Below are 19,846 nucleotides of genomic sequence, written 5' to 3' on the forward strand. Positions count from 1 at the left end.
ACCTATTTATGATTTATCAAAAAGATGGCCAAAAGCTGTGATCTCAGGGGCCTGAGAGAACAAGAGCGCCACCATTAATGTTTGACAGAAAACCACTGGAAAATAAGGGCTCAAGGCCTGGTTTGTAAACAACAGAAAATAACTCTTAAGTTTGTGAACACAGGAAAATAAGGGCTCAATGACTGGTTGATAACATGTCTTAAAGATCAGAAATCGGTAACAAAAGAAATGGAACAAGCCAACAAGATTAATATTGGCATGGACACAACACAATGTAGATGCTCTGCAAAGACATTTCCCGTGGAATAAGATACAGGCCCGGGCAGGTAGCGGGAAAAAAGAGGATAATCGTAGCATAAGCTCCATGTTTAATATTTGCATTTATTCTAAGTTACTAGCTGCTGTGTCAATTAGTAGAGCTGAGACACCATTTCTCCTTTCACAAGAATAAAACTTCATTCAACATCAAATCCCTTCTCTTGGAGTTCCTGTACAACCTCATTCCTCACCCGGAACCAGAGCTTCAGTGCTTCCTGGTCAAACTTTTTTGACTTAAGTTGCTTCTGCATGTTATCAGAGTCGACGTTAGTATCCGCAAAACCTTTGGGTCCGATCGTGGTACCTAGAGCGCCCCCACTTTTTATGAACTCCTCAACTGCATGCTCATCACCAGGGTAGGGAAAATCCCTGCGCTCATAAAGATGTGCCTTTTTTTTTTCTTCCTGAAAAATATTTAAGATGGTTTTTAGGAAACTATAAACTGAAAAGGCATGAGTCAGTGAAAGGGTGAACATTAGCAAATAGAACGCCCAAGGCTATTTATCACGGTATTGTAGAAGAGATATTCACATTAAGAGGTCGTTATATATAATCATATTTCCCCAAGTGACAATTTTGGTGTACTAAAGTTGTATTTGTTAGGATGATCTCTTTCCCGTGTGGGCCCAACGGCCCACCGGACCCCTTGCATCGCGCCCTGATCGGGGGTGCCCAACCGAACCATGGTTGGTGGGCCCCTGTGACCTGCGCTATATATAATGAGGTGGGGGTCGGGGCACGCAGTACGAGGTTAACCGCGCCGCCAGTCATCCCACCGATATCCCCTTCCGATCTAGGGTTAGCACAGTGCTCACGGGAAGCACCGACACCACCTCACCGCTCTCTGCCGTCAACACCGTCGCCCCCTCTGCCATGGCCACTGGAGCGGGCACATCGAGCCAAGTAAAAGGTAATCCACCGTCTCCTACTCCCTACTACCGCGAAGTTCAAACTGATCCGATCCAAAGCAATCTATCAATGGTATCAGAGCCATTCGGTGTTGATTTTCGGTAGTAGAAACAGAAAAGAAAAGAAATCCCCTCCCCACGAAGAACCCTAGAACAGGGCAAAGGAAAAAAAAAAAGCTCACCGTAGAAGGGCCTCAGGCCGCCAGCAAAGTGCGTCGCTGCAAGGCCGCGCCAGTTCCTCTCGATCCTCACACGCATCGGCAAGCCGAGGTGCGGGGAAGAAGAACACCACCTCCCCAGGGGGGCAAAGAAGAAGAACACCACCTCCCCAGGGGGCAAAGGGCACCACCACTGTACCGTTTGACGGCGGCGCATTCACCTTGAAGGTGCTCGCGCGTGCCGACAAAGGGGACGTGGGGGCGCCGTTTGGAGCTCCGCCTGTCGTCGTCCACGGTGAAATAGAGAGGAGGTGCGGGTAGTGGAGAAAGAAAGAAAGGGGAAGGGGAGGAAGGAGAGGCGCGTGAGGAGCGGAGGTCTTCGACCGGTCGCCAGCGGCCGAAATGAGCACCGCCCGTGGCCCGCAGTCGCCGCGTTCGAGCGAACAGCGAGAGGCGAGCGGCGCGTCCGAGGGAGAGGAGGCGAACGGTGCGAGGGGGAAATGATTTAGGGTTTCCCCCTCGGCTCCCTCGGCCCGCGGTTTTGATCGTGCGATGCTCGCGGGCGGCTGTTGGATGGCGCCGACAGCATCCGACGGCAGGGGTGAGCAGCAGCTGGCCCAGCGGGATTTTGTGCCGCCCTAGCGCCATCGATGGAGGACAGGCCTGGGCCAGGGCACAGGCCGTCTGCTGGACCGGTTTCGGTCCAAAGAGGCGCATACAACACGCGGGAGCCGGCTCGGCTGCTGGGTAACTGGACCGGTTTCGGCCCAGAGAGCCCTGACTGTTTTTTTATATATATAGTCTATGTTTTTGTCCAGTTTTTGGGCAGATTAAATATAGTTTTCTATTCAAATTAATACAACAAAAATTTGTCTAGAAAAACAGAAACGTGACAGAAATAAAAGATTCTGAAAAGTATAAAGTCTCATGAATTTTTTATTCATGTTTTTTCCGCTGCAAATAAATATAAATGCTCTTTTAAAAGTAAATAAAAGTTCAAAGTGAAATTAGTTTTTTAAGAACATGATAAAGTGATTATTGAAATAAATATGATTCTGTTATTTTTTATGACCAACGTTGTTAATAACATAACCATGATCTATTATTGTTGTAAAAGGTGCATTTATTTCTACTTTTGCCCAACGGTGATATAGATTTAAATTGCATAAATGGTTGTATGTTTTAATTTTGACCAACGTTGGATTAATGCATGCAATTGTTGCCACGATCTTATTTCATTGTGGTTTTCAGGAGTGTTTTACTTGATGAGCTGCATCAAAGAGATTCCAACCCTCAGAGGTGACAATTACTCTGAATGGAGAAAGAAAGTCGATATGGCCTTCGTCTGTGTTGAGATGGACTGGGTGGTGGACACTCCACAGCCGGTCAGACCTATAGAGCCAGTCAGAGAGACAACTGATGATGATGTTGCATGGGATAAAAAGAGGAGGGGTTATGCCCCATTGAAGATGGCATGCATCCTCGACAACCAAAAGTGACACACCGCAAACAAAAAGTGTATGGCCTTTATAAAGAACACGATTGAGAACACTATTGCGGGCTCAATTGCAGAGTGTACTTCCGTAGGGGAGTATCTTAAAAAGATAAAGAGCCAGTTTACTAGTTCTTCAAAGGTTTATGTCACTCAGTTGCTGAAACAACTGGTGATAGAAAAGTACACATGCGGTGGACATGACATAAGAGAGCACATCCTCAGGATGAGCAACATGACAGCTAAGCTGAAACCCGTGGATTTGGACTTGGAGCTCAAACCTGCACTCCTTGTTCACCTGGTTATGGCTTCATTGTCAAAAGAGTTCGAGACTTTTATTGTCAAATACAACATGTCGCCTGAAAAATGGGACATAGAAAAGACTATAGTCATGTGTGTTCAAGAAGAGAAGAGACTTAAAACTGTTAGAGTCATAATATAAGTCATGTACCCTTTTGTATTTATCCTACTATATAAGGGGTTTCCTGCATATAGTCCATCACCTGTACATGTATATATACCGGCCTATGGCCTCATGGAAATACAAGTTGCTTATTCCTAACATGGTATTAGAGCTAGGTTAACTTTTGCACGCCGCAACTCGTGTTGTTGATCTGCTCCTCCTCGTCATCCTCGTCATCCTCGTCACCGGATCCCATCCAGAACCGACTCTGCTCTCGCGGCGGTTCCAGGACTTCAGGCGCCAATCCGCTCCCTGGATCTCGCCCAGCCTCGATCCGCCAGGATCCGCGCCGCGCCGTCTCGGATCAAACCCAGCTTCTACTCCCGCTCCGTCTCGGATCGATCTCTGGGAAACTCATTGTAAAGCAAGCAAGCCGTCGACGGGCCGGCTCTTTTCTCGCTTCTGGTATCCAGACGGGATCCAGATGGGAACCAGACAAAAAAGCGCCGACGGGATCTAGACGGAACAGCGCCGACGGGATCCAGACGGAACAGCGCCGACGGGATCCAGACGGGATCCAGAGAGAAGAGCGCCTCCTCCTGCTACCGATCCTATAGGATCGAATCCTCCTTCTCTTGCCTGTCGCTTTTCCCACTGCTGCGACTTCGATCGGGACGCAAGCCGCTGCCTCGTCGTCTGCTTTGCTCCCGCTCAAGCTTGCCTTCCGCCGGCCCTCTCTGATCTGCAGCTCCCGTGAGTTCTAAAAAAAATGTCTACTGCGTCGGGCTATGTTGCTATCCCTCGATGTTCGGTGATCTTCGATGGTACTAACTACACCGAGTTCATTGGCTTCATGCGCATTCATATGTGTGGCATCCGTCTCTGGGGTGTTCTCTCTGGCGAGGGCGGTTGTCCGCCACGTCCGGTTCCTCCTGTGGCTCCCACTCCTACTCCACCGGTTCTTCCCGCAGATGCTACGCAGGCTGCGAAGGATGCGACTAAGGTTGTTGATGAGGCTGCTATTTGTGCTTATGATGAGAAGGTTTTGACTTATGAGGAAGCTCTTCAGGTGTATCATGGTGCTCTGTCTGTTTACACCCAGTGGCTTGATGATGATGCTCGTGCTGCAGCTGTTCTCACTGCTAGCGTTCTGCCTTAGTTTGCCTCTGAGTTTCTGGGCCTTCCTACTGTCTTTGAGATGTGGACTCGCCTTCGTCAGCGCTATGAGCCCTCTGGTGATGCCTTATACCTCTCTGTGGTCCGTCAGGAGCACATGCTCTTCAGCAGGGTGACTCTACTGTTGATGACTTCTATGCACAGAGTTCTGCTATCTGGCGCCAGCTTGATTCTCTCCGCAGTGCTGGTTGTCGTACTTGCCCCTGCTGCCAGGCTGTCCAGACCGATTTGGAGTTTCATCGCGTCTACGAGTTCCTGTCTCGGCTCCGTAAGGAGTTTGAGCCCCGGCGTGCTCAGTTGTTTGCTCGTGGCCGTATTTCTCTCATGGAGGCGCTTTCTGAGATTCGTGCTGAGGAGACTCGCTTACGTGGTGCTGGTTTGCTGGAGGTTCCCTCGGTGCTCGCTGCTCGGGCTACTTCTACGCCCCCTGCTGCACCGACCCCTTCTCGCTCGAGTGCTCCGCCGCTCTTGCCCACTCCTTCTGGAGGCTCAGGTCGCCCCCGTTCACATTGTGGCTACTGCAACAATGATGATCATATTGAGTCCCACTGCTACACGAAGAAGAAACACTTGCGCAAGGCGCGATCATCATCTACAGCGACTTCGTCATCTCTCTCGACGGCTTCAGCCACCGCTTTGACTGAGCAGGATATTCTGAGACTTAAGCGTCCGCTCGCTGCTTCAGGTTCTTCCTCGACGGGTACTGCTGGTTCTGTGACTGAGGCTTCCCGCACTGAGCAACCACCTTCTACACAGTCAGGTACATCCCCATGGGTTCTGGACTCTGGAGCTTCCTTTCATATGACTTCTAATTCTTCCACTCTGTCCTCTCTTCGATCGCTTGATTCTCATGTTCATGTCCTCACTGCTGATGGTACTCCCCTTTCTGTCGTTAGTAGAGGCACTCTTACCACTCCTTCGTATTCTGTTCCTGATGTTGCTCATGTTCCTCGACTTACCATGAATCTGTTTTCCGCTGGTCAACTTGCTGATTCTGGTTGTCGTGTCATCCTTGACCTTGACTCTTGTTCTGTCCAGGACCGTCGCACGCACACTCTGGTTGGGGTTGGTCCTCGCCGCCGTGATTCTGAGGGTCTTTGGGAGTTGGACTGGCTTCATGTTCCTTCCGCTGCCCCCTCTATCGCCAGTTCTTCCGCTTTGGTCGCCTCGGCTACTGGTTCCTTCCAGCAGTGGCATCATCGACTAGGTCATCTGTGTGGTTCTCGTTTGTCGTCGTTAGTTCGTCGAGGTCTTCTGGGGTCTGTCTCAGGAGATGCCTCTTTAGAGTATCAGGGTTGTCGTCTTGGCAAGCAGATTCAGTTACCATATCCACATAGTGAGTCCGTGTCTAAGCGTCCTTTTGATTTAGTTCATTCCAATGTATGGGGTCCGGCTCCCTTCGTTTCGAAAGGGGGTCATAAATACTATATTATTTTCATAGATGACTTCTCTCGTTACACATGGCTTTGTTTCATGACTTATCGTAGTGAGGTGTTGTCCATTTATAAGCGTTTTGCTGCCATGGTTCATACTCAGTTCTCCTCTCCCATTCGTGTGTTTCGTGTTGATTCCACTGGCGAGTATCTCTCTAAGATGTTGCGTGGTGTCCTTGCTGAGCAAGGGACTCTCTCTCAATTCTCTTGTCCTGGTGCTCACGCTCAGAATGGCGTGGCTGAGCGCAAGCATCGTCATCTTCTTGAGACGGCTCGTGCATTGATGATTGCTGCCTCTCTCCCGCCTCATTTTTGGGCTGAGGCCGTCTCCACCTCCACCTATCTCATGAATCTCCAGCCTTCCACTGCTCTACAGGGTGGTGTTCCTTTCGAGCGTCTTTTTGATCGTTCTCCCGACTATTCAATGCTTCGCTTGTTTGGTTGTGTTTGCTATGTTCTTCTTGCCCCCCGCGAACGCACCAAACTGACCACTCAGTCTGTTGAGTGTGTTTGTTAGGCTATAGTGATAAGCATAAGGGCTATCGTTCTTGGGATCCCATCGGTCGTCGGATGCGTATCTCCCGGGATGTGACTTTCGATGAGTCTCGTCCCTTCTACCCACGTCCATCTTCCTCGACTTTTTCCGTGGAGGATATCTCTTTCCTCACTTTTGCTGACACACCTATCACACCCGTCGAGCCTTTGCCTATTCGTTCCGCTCCCTCTGCTTCTCCACCTCCAGTCGATTTGTCGCCACCATCTTCCACGGTCTCCTCGCCTAGCATGTCACCGGATTCTACACCTTCATCTCGGTGATTTCTTCGTCGCCACTCCCCGATTCTACCTTGGCGATTCCTCCTTCCATAGTTCCATCTTTTCATCAGTGTTACACTCGTCATTCACGTTCTGTGGATGTGTCGTCATCTTCGTCTCAACCTACTTATGGCTTGCGTTCTCGTCCTCGTCCGCCTGTTGATCGTTTTGGATTTTCCACCGCTGGTGCTGCTGTTCTTGAGCCGACTACTTATCATCAGGCTGTTGTTCATCCTGAATGGCAATTTGCGATGGCAGAGGAGATTGCTGCTCTTGAACGCACTGGTACGTGTGATCCTGTTTCCCTTCCTCCCGGAGTCCGTCCCATCACTTGTAAGTGGGTCTACAAGGTTAAGACTTGCTCCGATGGTTCTCTTGAGCGTCACAAAGCTCGTCTTGTGGCTCGTGGTTTTCAGCAGGAGCATGGTCGTGATTATGACGAGACTTTTGCTCCTGTGGCTCATATGACCACTGTTCGTACACTTCTTGTCGTGGCCTCTACACGCCACTGGTCTATCTCTCAGCTTGATGTTAAGAATGCTTTTCTTAATGGTGAGCTGTGTGAGGAGGTGTACATGCAGCCACCACCTGGGTATTCTGTTCCTGATGGCATGGTATGTCGTCTTCGTCGCTCTCTCTATGGCCTTAAGCAAGCCCCCCGCGTCTGGTTTGAGCGTTTTGCCTCTGTGGTGACTGCCGCTGGTTTTTCAGCCAGTGTTCATGATCCAGCATTATTTATTCACCTTTCTCCTCGTGGTCGGACTCTTCTTCTTCTCTATGTTGATGACATGGTCATCACTGGGGATGACCCCGAGTATATTGCCTTTGTCAAGGCCCGTCTTAGTGAGCAGTTCCTTATGTGTGATCTTGGACCTCTTCGCTACTTTCTTGGGATTGAAGTCTCTTCTACCTCTGATGGCTTTTTTATATCCCAGGAAAAGTATATCCAGGATCTTCTTGCTCGTGCTGCTCTTACTGATGAGCGCATTGTTGAGACTCCTATGGAGCTCAATGTTCATCTTTCTGCTATAGATGGTGATCCCCTGCCTGACCCGACGCGTTATCGTCATCTTGTTGGCAGTCTTGTTTATCTAGCTGTCACTCGTCCGGATATCTCATATCCGGTTCATATTCTGAGTCAATTCGTCTCTGCTCCCACATCAGTTCACTATAGTCATCTCCTCCATGTTCTCCGATATCTTCGGGGCACGATCTCTCACCGTCTATTCTTTCCTCGCTCCGGTTCTTTACAGCTTCAGGCCTATTCGGATGCTACGTGGGCTAGTGATCCTTCAGATCGCCGTTCACTTTCTGCTTACTGTGTTTTTCTTGGTGGTTCTCTCATTGCCTGGAAGACGAAGAAACAGATTGCAGTTTCCCGTTCGAGTGCAGAGGCTGAGTTGCGAGCGATGGCTCTTTTGACGGCAGAGGTGACTTGGTTATGGTGGTTACTTCAGGATTTTGGTGTTTCTGTCACTACACCGACTCTGCTATTATCTGACAGCACAGGTGCTATTAGCATTGCGCGCGATCCTGTGAAGCATGAGCTCACCAAGCATATTGGTGTTGATGCTTTCTATGTGCGCGCTGCTGTGGAGGATCAGGTTATTGCTCTTCAGTATGTGCCTTCCGAGTTACAGTTGGCGGATTTCCTGACGAAGGCCCAGACTAGAGCACAGCATGGCTTTTATCTCTCCAAACTCAGTGTTGTTCATCCACCATGAGTTTGAGGGGGGTGTTAGAGTTATAATATAAGTCATGTACCCTTTTGTATTTATCCCACTATAAGGTGTTTCCTGCATATAGTCCATCACCTGTACATGTATATATAGTTATATACCGGCCTATGGCCTCATGGGAATACAAGTTGCTTATTCCTAACAAAAACCTCACATGGTGGTTTTCTGAACTATGTGAAGGATAAGAAAAGGAACTACAATCACAATAGCAATGGTTCCCCTTCAAAGCCACATGAAAAATCTCCCATGCAATATCAGAATCAGCAGAAGTCTTTTCCAGTGGACAAAGACACTTGTCTCCACTGTAAGAAGACTGGGCATTACAAGAAAGATTGCCCCGATTGGTTAAAGTCAATAATGGCAAAGAGAGGTAACAACGCTGTTTCCTTTGTAAATGAATCCCTGTATGCACAGTTTTCGAAATCTACTTGGTGGATCGACTCAGGTGCAAATGTTGCAAATTCATTACAAGGATTCCATTCGACGAGGACTACGCAAAGAAGCGAAAGAAGCATTGAAGTCGCGAATGGAGTTTAAGCAGAAGTTGAAGCTGTCGACGACATCTCCCTGGAGTTAGCTGACGGATTCAAGCTTTTGCTTAGAGACATTTTATATGTTCCTTCATGTCACAGAAATTTGATTAGTGTTTCATGTTTGGATAAAGACCATTATGAATGTTATTTTGGACATGGCAAGTGTGCCATATGGTTTAATAATGCTTATGTGGGTGATGCTTTACTTCACAATGAGCTTTATTTATTATCACTTCGTGAAAAAGTGCATTATGTGTGTAATGTGAATGAGCAAGTTTCCGCGTCGAACAAAGAACAAAAGAAAAGAAAGAGAACTCACGACTCATCGAAATTATCGCACTGTCGCTTGGGCCATATTTCAAAGGGGAGAATAGGAAGACTAACTAAAAGTGAAATTATTCCTCCACTAGAGTTCTCAGACTTAGAACAATGCATTGATTGCATTAAAGGAAAGTATGTAAAACAAATCAAAAAGGGTGCAAACCGAAGCACAGGAACACTAGATATCATTCACACTGACATGTGTGGACCATTTCTTGTGAAAAGTGTGGATGGTTATGACTCGTTCATAACATTCACAGATGATTACTCCCGATTTGGTTATATTTATCCAATCAAAGAAAGAAATGAAGCATTGGATAAATTTAAAATATTCAAAGCTGAAGTTGAAAATCAACTTGACAAAAGAATAAAGATAGTGAGATCTGACCGTGGGGGGAGTACTACGGTCGCCACACTCCATATGGCCAAGTCCCTGGACCTTCTGCAAAGTTTTTACAGGAGACTGGCATAGTCGCCCAATATTCAATGCCGGGCGAACCTCAGCAAAATGGAGTAGCTAAAAGGTGTAACCGTATACTTATGGATATGATGCGCGGCATGATGAGTTACTCCAACTTGCCATTGGGATTATGGATGGAGGCGCTTAAAACCGCCATTCACATTCTCAATAAAGTACCAATTAAATCGGTGCCCAAAACACCGTACAAGTTGTGGACAGGAAAAGTGTCATCCCCGCAACACTTCAGGGTGTGGGGTTGCCCAGTTGGGGCCAAAATGTTTAATCCAAATATTGCAAAGTTAGATCCCAAAACAATAAGTTGCCACTTCATTGGCTATCCTGATAGATCAAAGGGTTTTCGTTTCTACTATCCAGAAAGATACACAAAGTTTGTAGAAACAAGATATGCGGTCTTCTTAGAGGACGAAATGATGAGGGGGGCATGGTAGCTAGGAAAATTGATCTTGAGGAGAAGAGGGTGCATGCACCTAATCCGATGATCCAAGAGCCATTTTTCTCACTACCTGTTGTGACTCCAACCATGACAACTATGGGAGAAGACTCGGAACCTGTCCTTCAGAATCCGACTAAACCTGTTGTTGTACATGAAAGGGAGGTGCAACAGCCATTTTTGAAGATGTGCCAGAGAATGACGCACTTAGAAGGTCTAACAGAACTAGAAGATCAGTTATTTCTACTGATTATAAAGTTTATAACACATAATTGGTTCATATGGAAGGTGATCCCACTTCATATGAAGAAGCTATGAGAAGCCCTCACTCATTGAAGTGGCTGGAGGCAATGGAAGACGAGATGAAATCGATGAGTTCCAACGATGTTTGGGACTTAGAAATAATTCCTAAAGGAGCCAAAACAGTAGGCTGTAAATGGGTCTACAAAACTAAGTATGACTCTAATGGGAATATAAAAAAGTATAAAGCACAACTTGTGACAAAAGGATTCACACAAAGAGAAGGGATTAGATTACAATGAGACATTTTCCCCAGTCTCATGTAAGGATTCCTTCAGAATCATAATGGCATTAGTTGCGCATTTTGATTTAGAGTTACGTCAAATGGATGTAAAGACGGCATTTCTAAACGGGGATTTAGAAGAAAATGTCTACATGAGACAACCAAGGGTTTTATCATGGAAGGCAAGGAAGATATGGGATGCCGCCTGAAGAGATCCATTTATGGACTAACGCAAGCCTCTAGACAGTGGTATCTAAAGTTTAATGATACAATTAAAAAAATTGGATTTAAAAAAAATGTTGAGGATAACTGCGTTTATGCAAAGTTCAAAAATGGGAAATACATTTTCCTAATCTTGTATGTGGATGATATCTTGCTCGCTAGCAATGGTGTTAGTCTACTACAAAAAACAAAGAAGTTTTTATCCTCAAATTTTGATATGAAAGATCTTGGTGATGCTTCATATGTTTTGGACATTGAAATTCACTGAGATAGGAAAATGGACTTTTAGGACTACTGCAGAAAGCATATTTAGAAAAGGTTCTCAAAAAATATAATATGCATGCGAGTAAGGCCACACCTGCTCCTATAGTCAAGGGCGACAATTTTGGGAAATTCCAATGTCCCAAGAACCAGTACGAGCTCGATCAAATGAAAGCAATGTCATATACTTCGGCTGTTGGAAGTTTACAGTATGCACATGTGTGCGCTCGCCCTAACTTAGCTTTTATCATCGGGGTACTCGGTAGATATCAAGAGAATCCAGGCATAGAGCACTTGAAGATGGTAAAGAAAGCATTGTGTTATGCGCAAGGCACAAAAGACATCATGCTAACATACAGAAGATTTGATTCCCTAGAGATAAAAGGGTATTCAGACGCAAATTTTGCGGGAGACGGAGATGATAGAGAATCCACGTCAGGATACGTATTCACTCTCGTTGGAGGGGCTATTTCATGGAAAAGCTCCAAACAGTCCATAGTTGCATCGTCCACGATGCAAGAAGAGTTTATAGCATGTTTTGAGGCCACCGGGTAGGTGATATGGTTAAAGAAATTCATACCCGACTTGAAAGTGGTAGATTGTATTGACAAACCACTAAAGATGTATTGTGACAACCAGTCCGCAGTATTCTATGCTCACAACAATAAGTCGAATAATGCTACCAAAGCAATAGATATAAAGTATTATATTGTGAAAGATAAAATCCAGGATCACACTATAAGTCTCGAGCATATAAGGACAACGGATATGCTTGCAGATCCGCTAACGAAAGGCTTACCACCCAGTGTGTTCAAGGAACACTTAGCCGGCATGGGTTTAAGGGAAAGCCTATGATTCCTGGATCATGAGAGGCCCAAAGTAATAGAATTCATTTCAAAACAGAGAGGTATGTTGTAGCTGTCTGATTCTATCGACAATTGAGCTGTGACGATGAAACATGCTCTATGTACTAATCGGTGATGAAACTAGTAAAATATAAAGTTAAAAGAAAAGTTAAGATCAAGGGGGAGAATGTTAGGATGATCTCTTTCTCGTGTGGGCCCAACGGTCCACCGGACCCTTTGCATCGCGCCCTGATCGGGGGCGCCCAACCAAACCATGGTTGGTGGGCCCCTGTGACCTGCGCTATATATAAAGAGGTGGGGGCCGGACAAAGTTGTCAGAATCATGACTCAATTCTTGGAATCTTAAGATCTTACGATCCAAACTAGCCCCTCCGATTGTACGATTTTGCTCATAGAATCTAAGTTTCTACGATCCTGATAGTTGTGATTCTACGATTCACGATCCTAGCAACGAAGTTCCTATCTGATTCAGAATCGCGATTCTGACAACTTTGAGGCCGGGGCACGCAGTACGAGGTTAACCATGCTGCCAGTCACCCCACCGATATCCCTTTTCGATCCCTTTTCGCGGTACTCACGGGAAGCACCGCCACCACCTGACCGCTCTCTGCCGTCAACACCGTCGCCCCCTCTGCCATGGCCACTGGAGCGGGCACATCGAGCCAAGGAGAAGGTAATCCACCATCTCCTACTCCCTAGTACCGCGAAGTTCAAACCGATCCGATCCAAAGCAATCTATCAATATTAAATCAAAGACACTTATTTTTGGTTGGAGGGAGTATAATCCAGTGCATCCCGTAGAAGTTCCTTTCAATTATAACTTCATGTTTGAGTTTTGAAGGTGATATATAAGGATAACTTGTCACATAATAATCAATGACTAGAATATACGGTTTCAATAAAACCTGAGGCATGTGCAAGATTTGCCTTGGCCATCCTGATGCAGTTATGGATGGATGTCATACAACGGAACTGTGGAATGGGAAGTGCCTGGATCAACTTATGTCGTAAGACACAGTAAGGAACCCACTGACATTATCTACTGGAAGTTCTGAATCGATTAACTCATTGTACTCGATAGAATCTTGCAGTAAAACAAAAGGTGGCACCTGCCTCAACCAAGGGTCACCAGCCATAGTACCTACCTTGGGGCGTGGCTTGAGCGTCCACCAACCAAGCGGCGACGTATCATTCCAGAGCCATGCTGCGGCTAAAAGCCCGTAGGTGCAGAGCATGCCCTTGCCCATCTGCTTGAAGAAGTAGGCATCCCTCCTCTCGAACCCCATCCCCCTGATCCCCAAAAGCAACAAGAACAGAGACGACATCAATGGTTAATCCGTGCGGAGAGGGAGAGTCGGGTATGGGATGCTCGCGCCCGCTTACCCGAGGAGACGACGGGCCTGAGGGAAGCTGCGCGGCATCGCGTCACCTGCGGGAGGAAGGTGAAGAGAAGAGGGTTTCAGTGCGGCATTTCGTCGAACAGGTAGGCGTATATCTGCTGGTGAAGCGATTTATTTTTGGAATCGTTTTCCACCACCGCGCCGGCCGAAGCGACGCGCCGGTCGCCCTCTCGTGCGTAGCGGCCCTTACAACATTTTTCCCACCCGCACGCTTCTCTGATCAATGAATGTAATATTTTTCGTCTAAATATGTTGCAACCAGACGCGTCGGTCATCCTCTCGCGCGCGCGGGCCCTTGCAACATTTTTCCCACCCGCACGCTTCTCTGGTCAATGGATGCAATATTTTTCGTCTAAATATGTTGCAACCAGCGTCTTTTTGCTGTAAGCGTTTTTTTTACTATTTTTTGTCTCAGTAAAAAAGCTGCATATATGTTTGGTTGCAACTTCTGTTCGTCGGATTTTTCGTTACAATCGATGCTTTTTACTTTTTGCTACAACCGGCATCATGTTTTGCTCCAACCGTTCACTAAAAAAGTTGCATACACGTCACGTAAATATTTGTTACAACTGGCGTTTGACTTTTGCTACCACGTACCATCAGCTTCGTTTTTTTGCTACGATCACGTAGATATAATTTTTTTGCTACAAATTTTGTTTTTGTTACAATTGTTGAAAAAATTGCTGCATCGCATCGAAATTTTGCTGCATAGGGGGGAAAATGTTACATGCGGATCCAACGGTGCGGACGACGCGGGGTTGGTGGATCCTGCGGCTCGCGCGCGGCCGGACGAAAGTTTGGACCGGCGCGCCGACGCAGATCAGTCCCCTTTATTTTTGCGGGTGAAGCGATTTGAATCACCGTGTAAGAGAACGCAGATCGCACCGTTGTTTTCTCCCTGGTGGCAACAAGCACATCCCCTATTCTGATGTTTTTGTCACTCAAGCTAGACATCGAGGGGCCCGAACCCACAATCATGCATAACGCTCCCTCTTGGAGTTACGATCTACTACTTGGCCAAACCAATAAAAAGCAATGGAGAACATGCATGAATCACTAAGGAATATAATATAAAAGGATAATAAAATATATAACTCATAACAATCTAAACATAATCTCATAATCCATCGGATCCCAACAAACCGACCATAGCAATAGCAAGAGAATTACATAGATGCCTTGATCATGTAGGGCAGGTCACAAGGACTAACCATTGAAGCACAAGATTGGAGAGAAGACATCACATAGCTACTGGTCATGGACTCATGGTCCAAGGGAAACTACTCACGACACATCCGGGAGGCGTCCATGGTGGTGGAGAATCTCCCGAAGGTCAATCCTCCCTCCGACAGGGTGCCGGGAAGAGGTCTCCTGACGCTCCCGATCTCGGAAGCACTGCGGCGGCGGAACGATGGAGAAATTCGCGATTCCAGAAAGTCTGCGAAGGTTTCCTCACGGAACACTAAATATAGGCCAAAGGAGGGAACTGGAGGAGGTGGGCCCCACCTAGGCGACCTCCTCGTGCGGCCTGGGGCCTGGCCGCGCCAGCAAGCCGCCTAGGAGGCCCGTGGCCCCCCTCTGGCCCTCCTTCGGTGATCCCGAAGTTCTGTTTCGCTATTTTTTTATATATTTTTCTGGATTTTTTCGGGCTTCGGAAAATTGGGTAAAAGCCCCATGCAAAAAAGACATCAGCACACAGAAACTGGCACTGTGTGCACTGAGTTAGTAGGTTAGTCCAAATATGTGTAAAATGGTATAGAAGTGTAGCAAAACATATAACAATGTCACCCAAAAGGTCATGGAACAAGCAGAAATTATAGATACGTTTGGGAGGTATCAACATCCCCAAGCTTAATTAGTGCTCGTTCCCGAGTAGATAAATGATAACACCAATAATTTCTAGGGTGACATGCTAACACACATATAAGAACTTCAAAGTAAAGTAAGTGAGATATCCAATTTAAGTCAAGACAATAACAAGCAAGAGTCTATATCTAGTATTGAATTTAGTAAAGTAAGAACATAAAGGTGCAAGAGCTCTCGCTGTCCGTGACTCAAATGTCTCCAAATGGTGTTTACGTGCAAGAAGTGGGAGATGGGTTCAGAGATACAAATATTTTTTAATTGAGAACTCAATCTACTAAACCTCACACTTAGTCTCCTTTGGAATCTTATTTTGACTCATCCCCAGACAACTTGTCAGGCACAAGTCAAAATGATCCTCTCCCTTTCGATTTTGAGCACTCAGGCAATGGATGAGCGTAAGCAAGATATGTTGGCACTTAGGATGGCAAATAGAATAATGATGGGGAAGGAATACAAAAAGGTGTGAAAGGCTCACATCAATGTGGACAACCATAGGCGAGAGAAAGCCAAATGATAGATATGATGTGAGGAGTAGGGATTGCCATGTAACGGATGCACATATGAGCTAAGGTAAGCTCTCCAATGAAACTAGTGGGGGTGCATCCAACTTGTTTGCTCATGAAGACCTAGAGCTCATTTGAGGAGGCTCATCATTGGAATATGCAAACCAAGTTCTATAGTGTAAGGATCCCCACATAGTTATGCATGAATGATAATCTCTATGTAGTACCAATATAGTAATGGAGTACGAGTGTGGATCTTTAAAAAGGAATAGTAGCGTTGGCCCCTTCTCTCTTTTTATTTTTCTCTTTTTATTTTTATTTTTTGTGGCCTCTTTGGCTCTTTCTTTTTATCTCTCATTTGTCCTCTTTGGGATCTTTTCCTCACTTAAGGCCAACACTCTATATTTTACATGAATAGAAAGAAAAATCATCACACTTTATAAGAAGTACTCAACATAAAGACAAGTGAAAACTATCATGATGTATGCAAATGTATGCCTATGCCAGTGTAGGAGGATATGCAATGATACTAGTGCGTCATGTAGCAGTAATGAGGGCAAGGCCCAACTAGCATGCAACTCTATGATCAAGCAAAAGCATGTATGACATGAAGATCAAGTCATGAGATGATGGATGTTACATGGCAATGTATCTCGAAAAGGGTATGAAAATGCCTTAATAGGCAGGTATGGTGGCTGTTTTGAGGAAAGATATAATGAGGCTTATGTATGACAGAGCGTATCATGTCATGGGTTTGGATGCACCGGCGGAGTTTGCACCAACTCTCAATGTGAGAAAGGGCAATGCACGGTACCGAAGAGGCTAGCAAAATATGGATGCTGGAAGTGCCAACAATCGAATACTCACATTAGTCCGAAGAACTCATACACTTATTATCGGTAACTCTCTATCTAGTTAGTAAATTCACAAAAATAAAAGTACCCCGAGAGGAATGTTTGGGGGTTTGGTTATCCTTGCGCATCCTCGACTCATGGTAACGTGAGAGTACTCTATATATTCGAACCCCTCCAGAGGTTAGCGATCAATTTAGTAGCTAGAGTTCTCAACTAATTTTTATTTTTTGAAAAACACACGGATTTCCCAAAATACGACACCTATCACTAATAGGCTCAAGCTCTTGGCACCAATAGTCCAAACATTACTCAAATCAATACCTCAAAACTATTGCAAGTTACTACTATACTTAAATAGCAACCTCAATTACCTACTTATGCAAGACACACAAATCAGTGCAACAAGCCAACTCTCTAAACAAGATAAGCATGATAACTCAAGAGAGTTCCAAAATCAACCTAAGTAAAAGCTCTTAAAAAGATAAGCATGAAAGCTAAGAGCTAAGCATGACACTAGCTACGAAAAGATGAAGAACACACAAAAAGAATAAGCATGAAAACCTATGTTGTGTTCTAGAGTGGAATGGAGCGTGTCTCTCTCCCAAACAAGGTAGGCTAGGTTCCGACTTGTTATGAACAGCAAGCAAAACTAAAACGAACTAAAAAGAAAATAGCGGGACGCTCCAAGCATAGCACATATTATATGAAGTGATAAAAATATAACATGGAGATGGACGACCTGATGATTGTTGATAGAGAAGGGGATGCAAGGGGGCATCCCCAAGCTTAGACGCTTGAGTCTCCTTGAATATTTCTTGGGATGCATAGGGGCATCCCCAAGCTTGAGCATTTGACACTCCTTTATCTTCTTTCATCGTCTCTCCCATCGCAATACTTGAAAACTCCCTTCATACAAAACTCATCATAAGCTGATTAGAGTAGTTAGTTCCCTTAATAAAATAATTCAATACCTACTGGAAATAAAGATTCTCATGAAAAGCTACTGCTTCTAATGAATGCCAAAAGATTTTTGCAAATAAAAAGCAAGCTTAGGATTCACAAAACAATGAAAACGCAAAACATGGCAGAATCTGTGAAAAACAAAACATGAGGTAGCAAATAATTTATTCGGGGCAGTTCTGCAACTCAACTAAAAAAACTTAGAACAGATGCGAGAAAGTCAATTATATAGAGCATGCTGTCAAACATATTCAGATCAAAAAGATGATCTGGTGATTTTTGGTGATTGTTTCCGTCAAGCAGACATAACCTGTTTCTGGACAACAATGTCACAATTTGCAATCGGAGGCTATAATTTGGCACAAAGCTTAAAAATAAAGATACAATGATGTTGCTACAATAGTAACACACACCAAGACCGCTAAAACAGAAAGTAAAAACATATTGGGTTGCCTCCCAACAAGCGCTTTTTTATGCCTTTGAGCTAGGCATAATGCAAGAAGATCAAGTGTTATCAACTCCAAAAGAATAGCTTGCCCGTGTAACGGACTCATAAGGCAACTTAATGATCTTTCTAGGGAAGTGTTCCATTCACTTTTTAAGAGGAAACTGGAATTTAATAATTGTCTCTTTCATGTCAATGATAGCACCAACGGTGCGGAGAAAAGGACGTCCCAAAATAATTGGACATGAAGGATCACATTCAATGTCCATAATAAGAAAATCAACGGGCACATAATTATCATTGGCAATAATAAGCACGTCATTAATTATCCCTAAAGGTTTCTTTATGGAAGAATAAACAAGACGAACACCAAAAGAACATGGATCATAAGGTTTCCAATCAAGCATATTATACATTCTTTTGGGCATAACGGAGGCACAAGCTCCAACATCACACAAAGCAAAGCAAGAGATATTATTCAATTTAATTTTGACCATAGGATCCCAACCATCTTCTAGCTTCCTAGGAATAGAAGTATCTAGCTTGAGCTTCTCCTCCCTAGCTTTGATAAGAGAATCCGTGATATGCTCGGTGAAGGCAATATTAAGTGTGCTAGTGTGGGGGTCTTTAGCCATTCTTTGCAAAAAGGTGATGACTTCGGAGAGACTACAATTGTCAAAATCAAGGTTACTACCATTAATTAAAGTGGTAGTAATGTCATCTAGGCTCATTCTTTTGGTAGTCTCTAAATCATAGAACCTTCTTGTCCTATATTTGAGATATTATCATCACCATTAATAGGTCCACTTGGACTACGAGTGCGATGGGTGCTAAAAGTTTTGAGATCCTCAACAACTTGTATAGTAGCAATGGTAGTGTGTGTAGGAAGGATCGTAATTCTCTCTTCCTCTTCCTTTTCTCTAGCCCATCTCTCTTTAAGTTTGTCTAGCATCCTTATGTTCTCATTAATTTGGACTTGGATAGCATTCATGGGTGTGGTGTTCCTTTCCTCAAGTGGGGAAGTTCTAATTTTAAGCATCTCCACATCATGAGCTATGTTGTCCACCTTCAAAGAGAGACTATCTATTTTTTCTAGTTTCTCTTCTACACTCTTGTTGAAGGCTTTTTGAGAAGTGATAAAATATTTAAGCATGCTCTCTAAGTCATAAGTGGAGTTTTTGGTGCTAGGATAATTGTTGTTGTTCCCATAGTTGTTGGATGAGAACGGTCTAGGATTGCTACCAAAATTACTCCTATAGGCATTGTTATTGAAGTTGGTCCTAGAAATAAAATTAACATCCACTTGCTCTCTTTCGTGAGCAACCAAATAATTTAAAGGAACATCATGAGGATCAATAGGAGCTTGCTTAGTAAGTAGAGTCATAATCGTGTCAATCTTATCATTAAGGGAGGAAATCTCCTCAACAGAGTTTACCTTCCTACCTGTTGGAGCTCTCTCGGTGTGCCATTGAGAATAATTTGTCATCATCTCATCCTATAGTTTTGTGGCAGCACTAAGTGTAGTTGACATAAAGGTTCCTCCCGCGGACGAGTCTAACAGATTCCGCGAGGTAAAGTTCAATCCTGCATAGAAAGTTTGGATAACCATCCAAGTAGTCAAACCATGAGTAGGGCAATTTTTAACAAGAGATTTCATTCGTTCCCAAGCTTGAGCAACATGTTCACTATCCAATTGCCTAAAATTCATAATGTTACTCCTCAACTGGATAATCTTAGCTGG

General features: G+C 44.9%; 1 protein-coding gene across 1 annotated transcript; it reads right to left on the reverse strand.

Moving 5' to 3' along the window:
- Positions 1–455: 455 nt before the first annotated feature.
- On the reverse strand, positions 456–13,498 carry LOC123409473. The gene is made up of 3 exons (XM_045102365.1): positions 13,461–13,498; positions 13,223–13,367; positions 456–722 (listed from the first exon to the last, which is right to left on the reverse strand). The coding sequence occupies exons 1-3, from the start codon at positions 13,496–13,498 to the stop codon at positions 456–458; spliced, it is 450 nt and encodes a 149-aa protein (XP_044958300.1).
- Positions 13,499–19,846: the final 6,348 nt, after the last annotated feature.

The sequence above is a fragment of the Hordeum vulgare genome, chromosome 1H, assembly GCF_904849725.1.
Source record: "Hordeum vulgare subsp. vulgare chromosome 1H, MorexV3_pseudomolecules_assembly, whole genome shotgun sequence".
Classification (NCBI taxonomy): Eukaryota; Viridiplantae; Streptophyta; class Magnoliopsida; order Poales; family Poaceae; genus Hordeum; species Hordeum vulgare.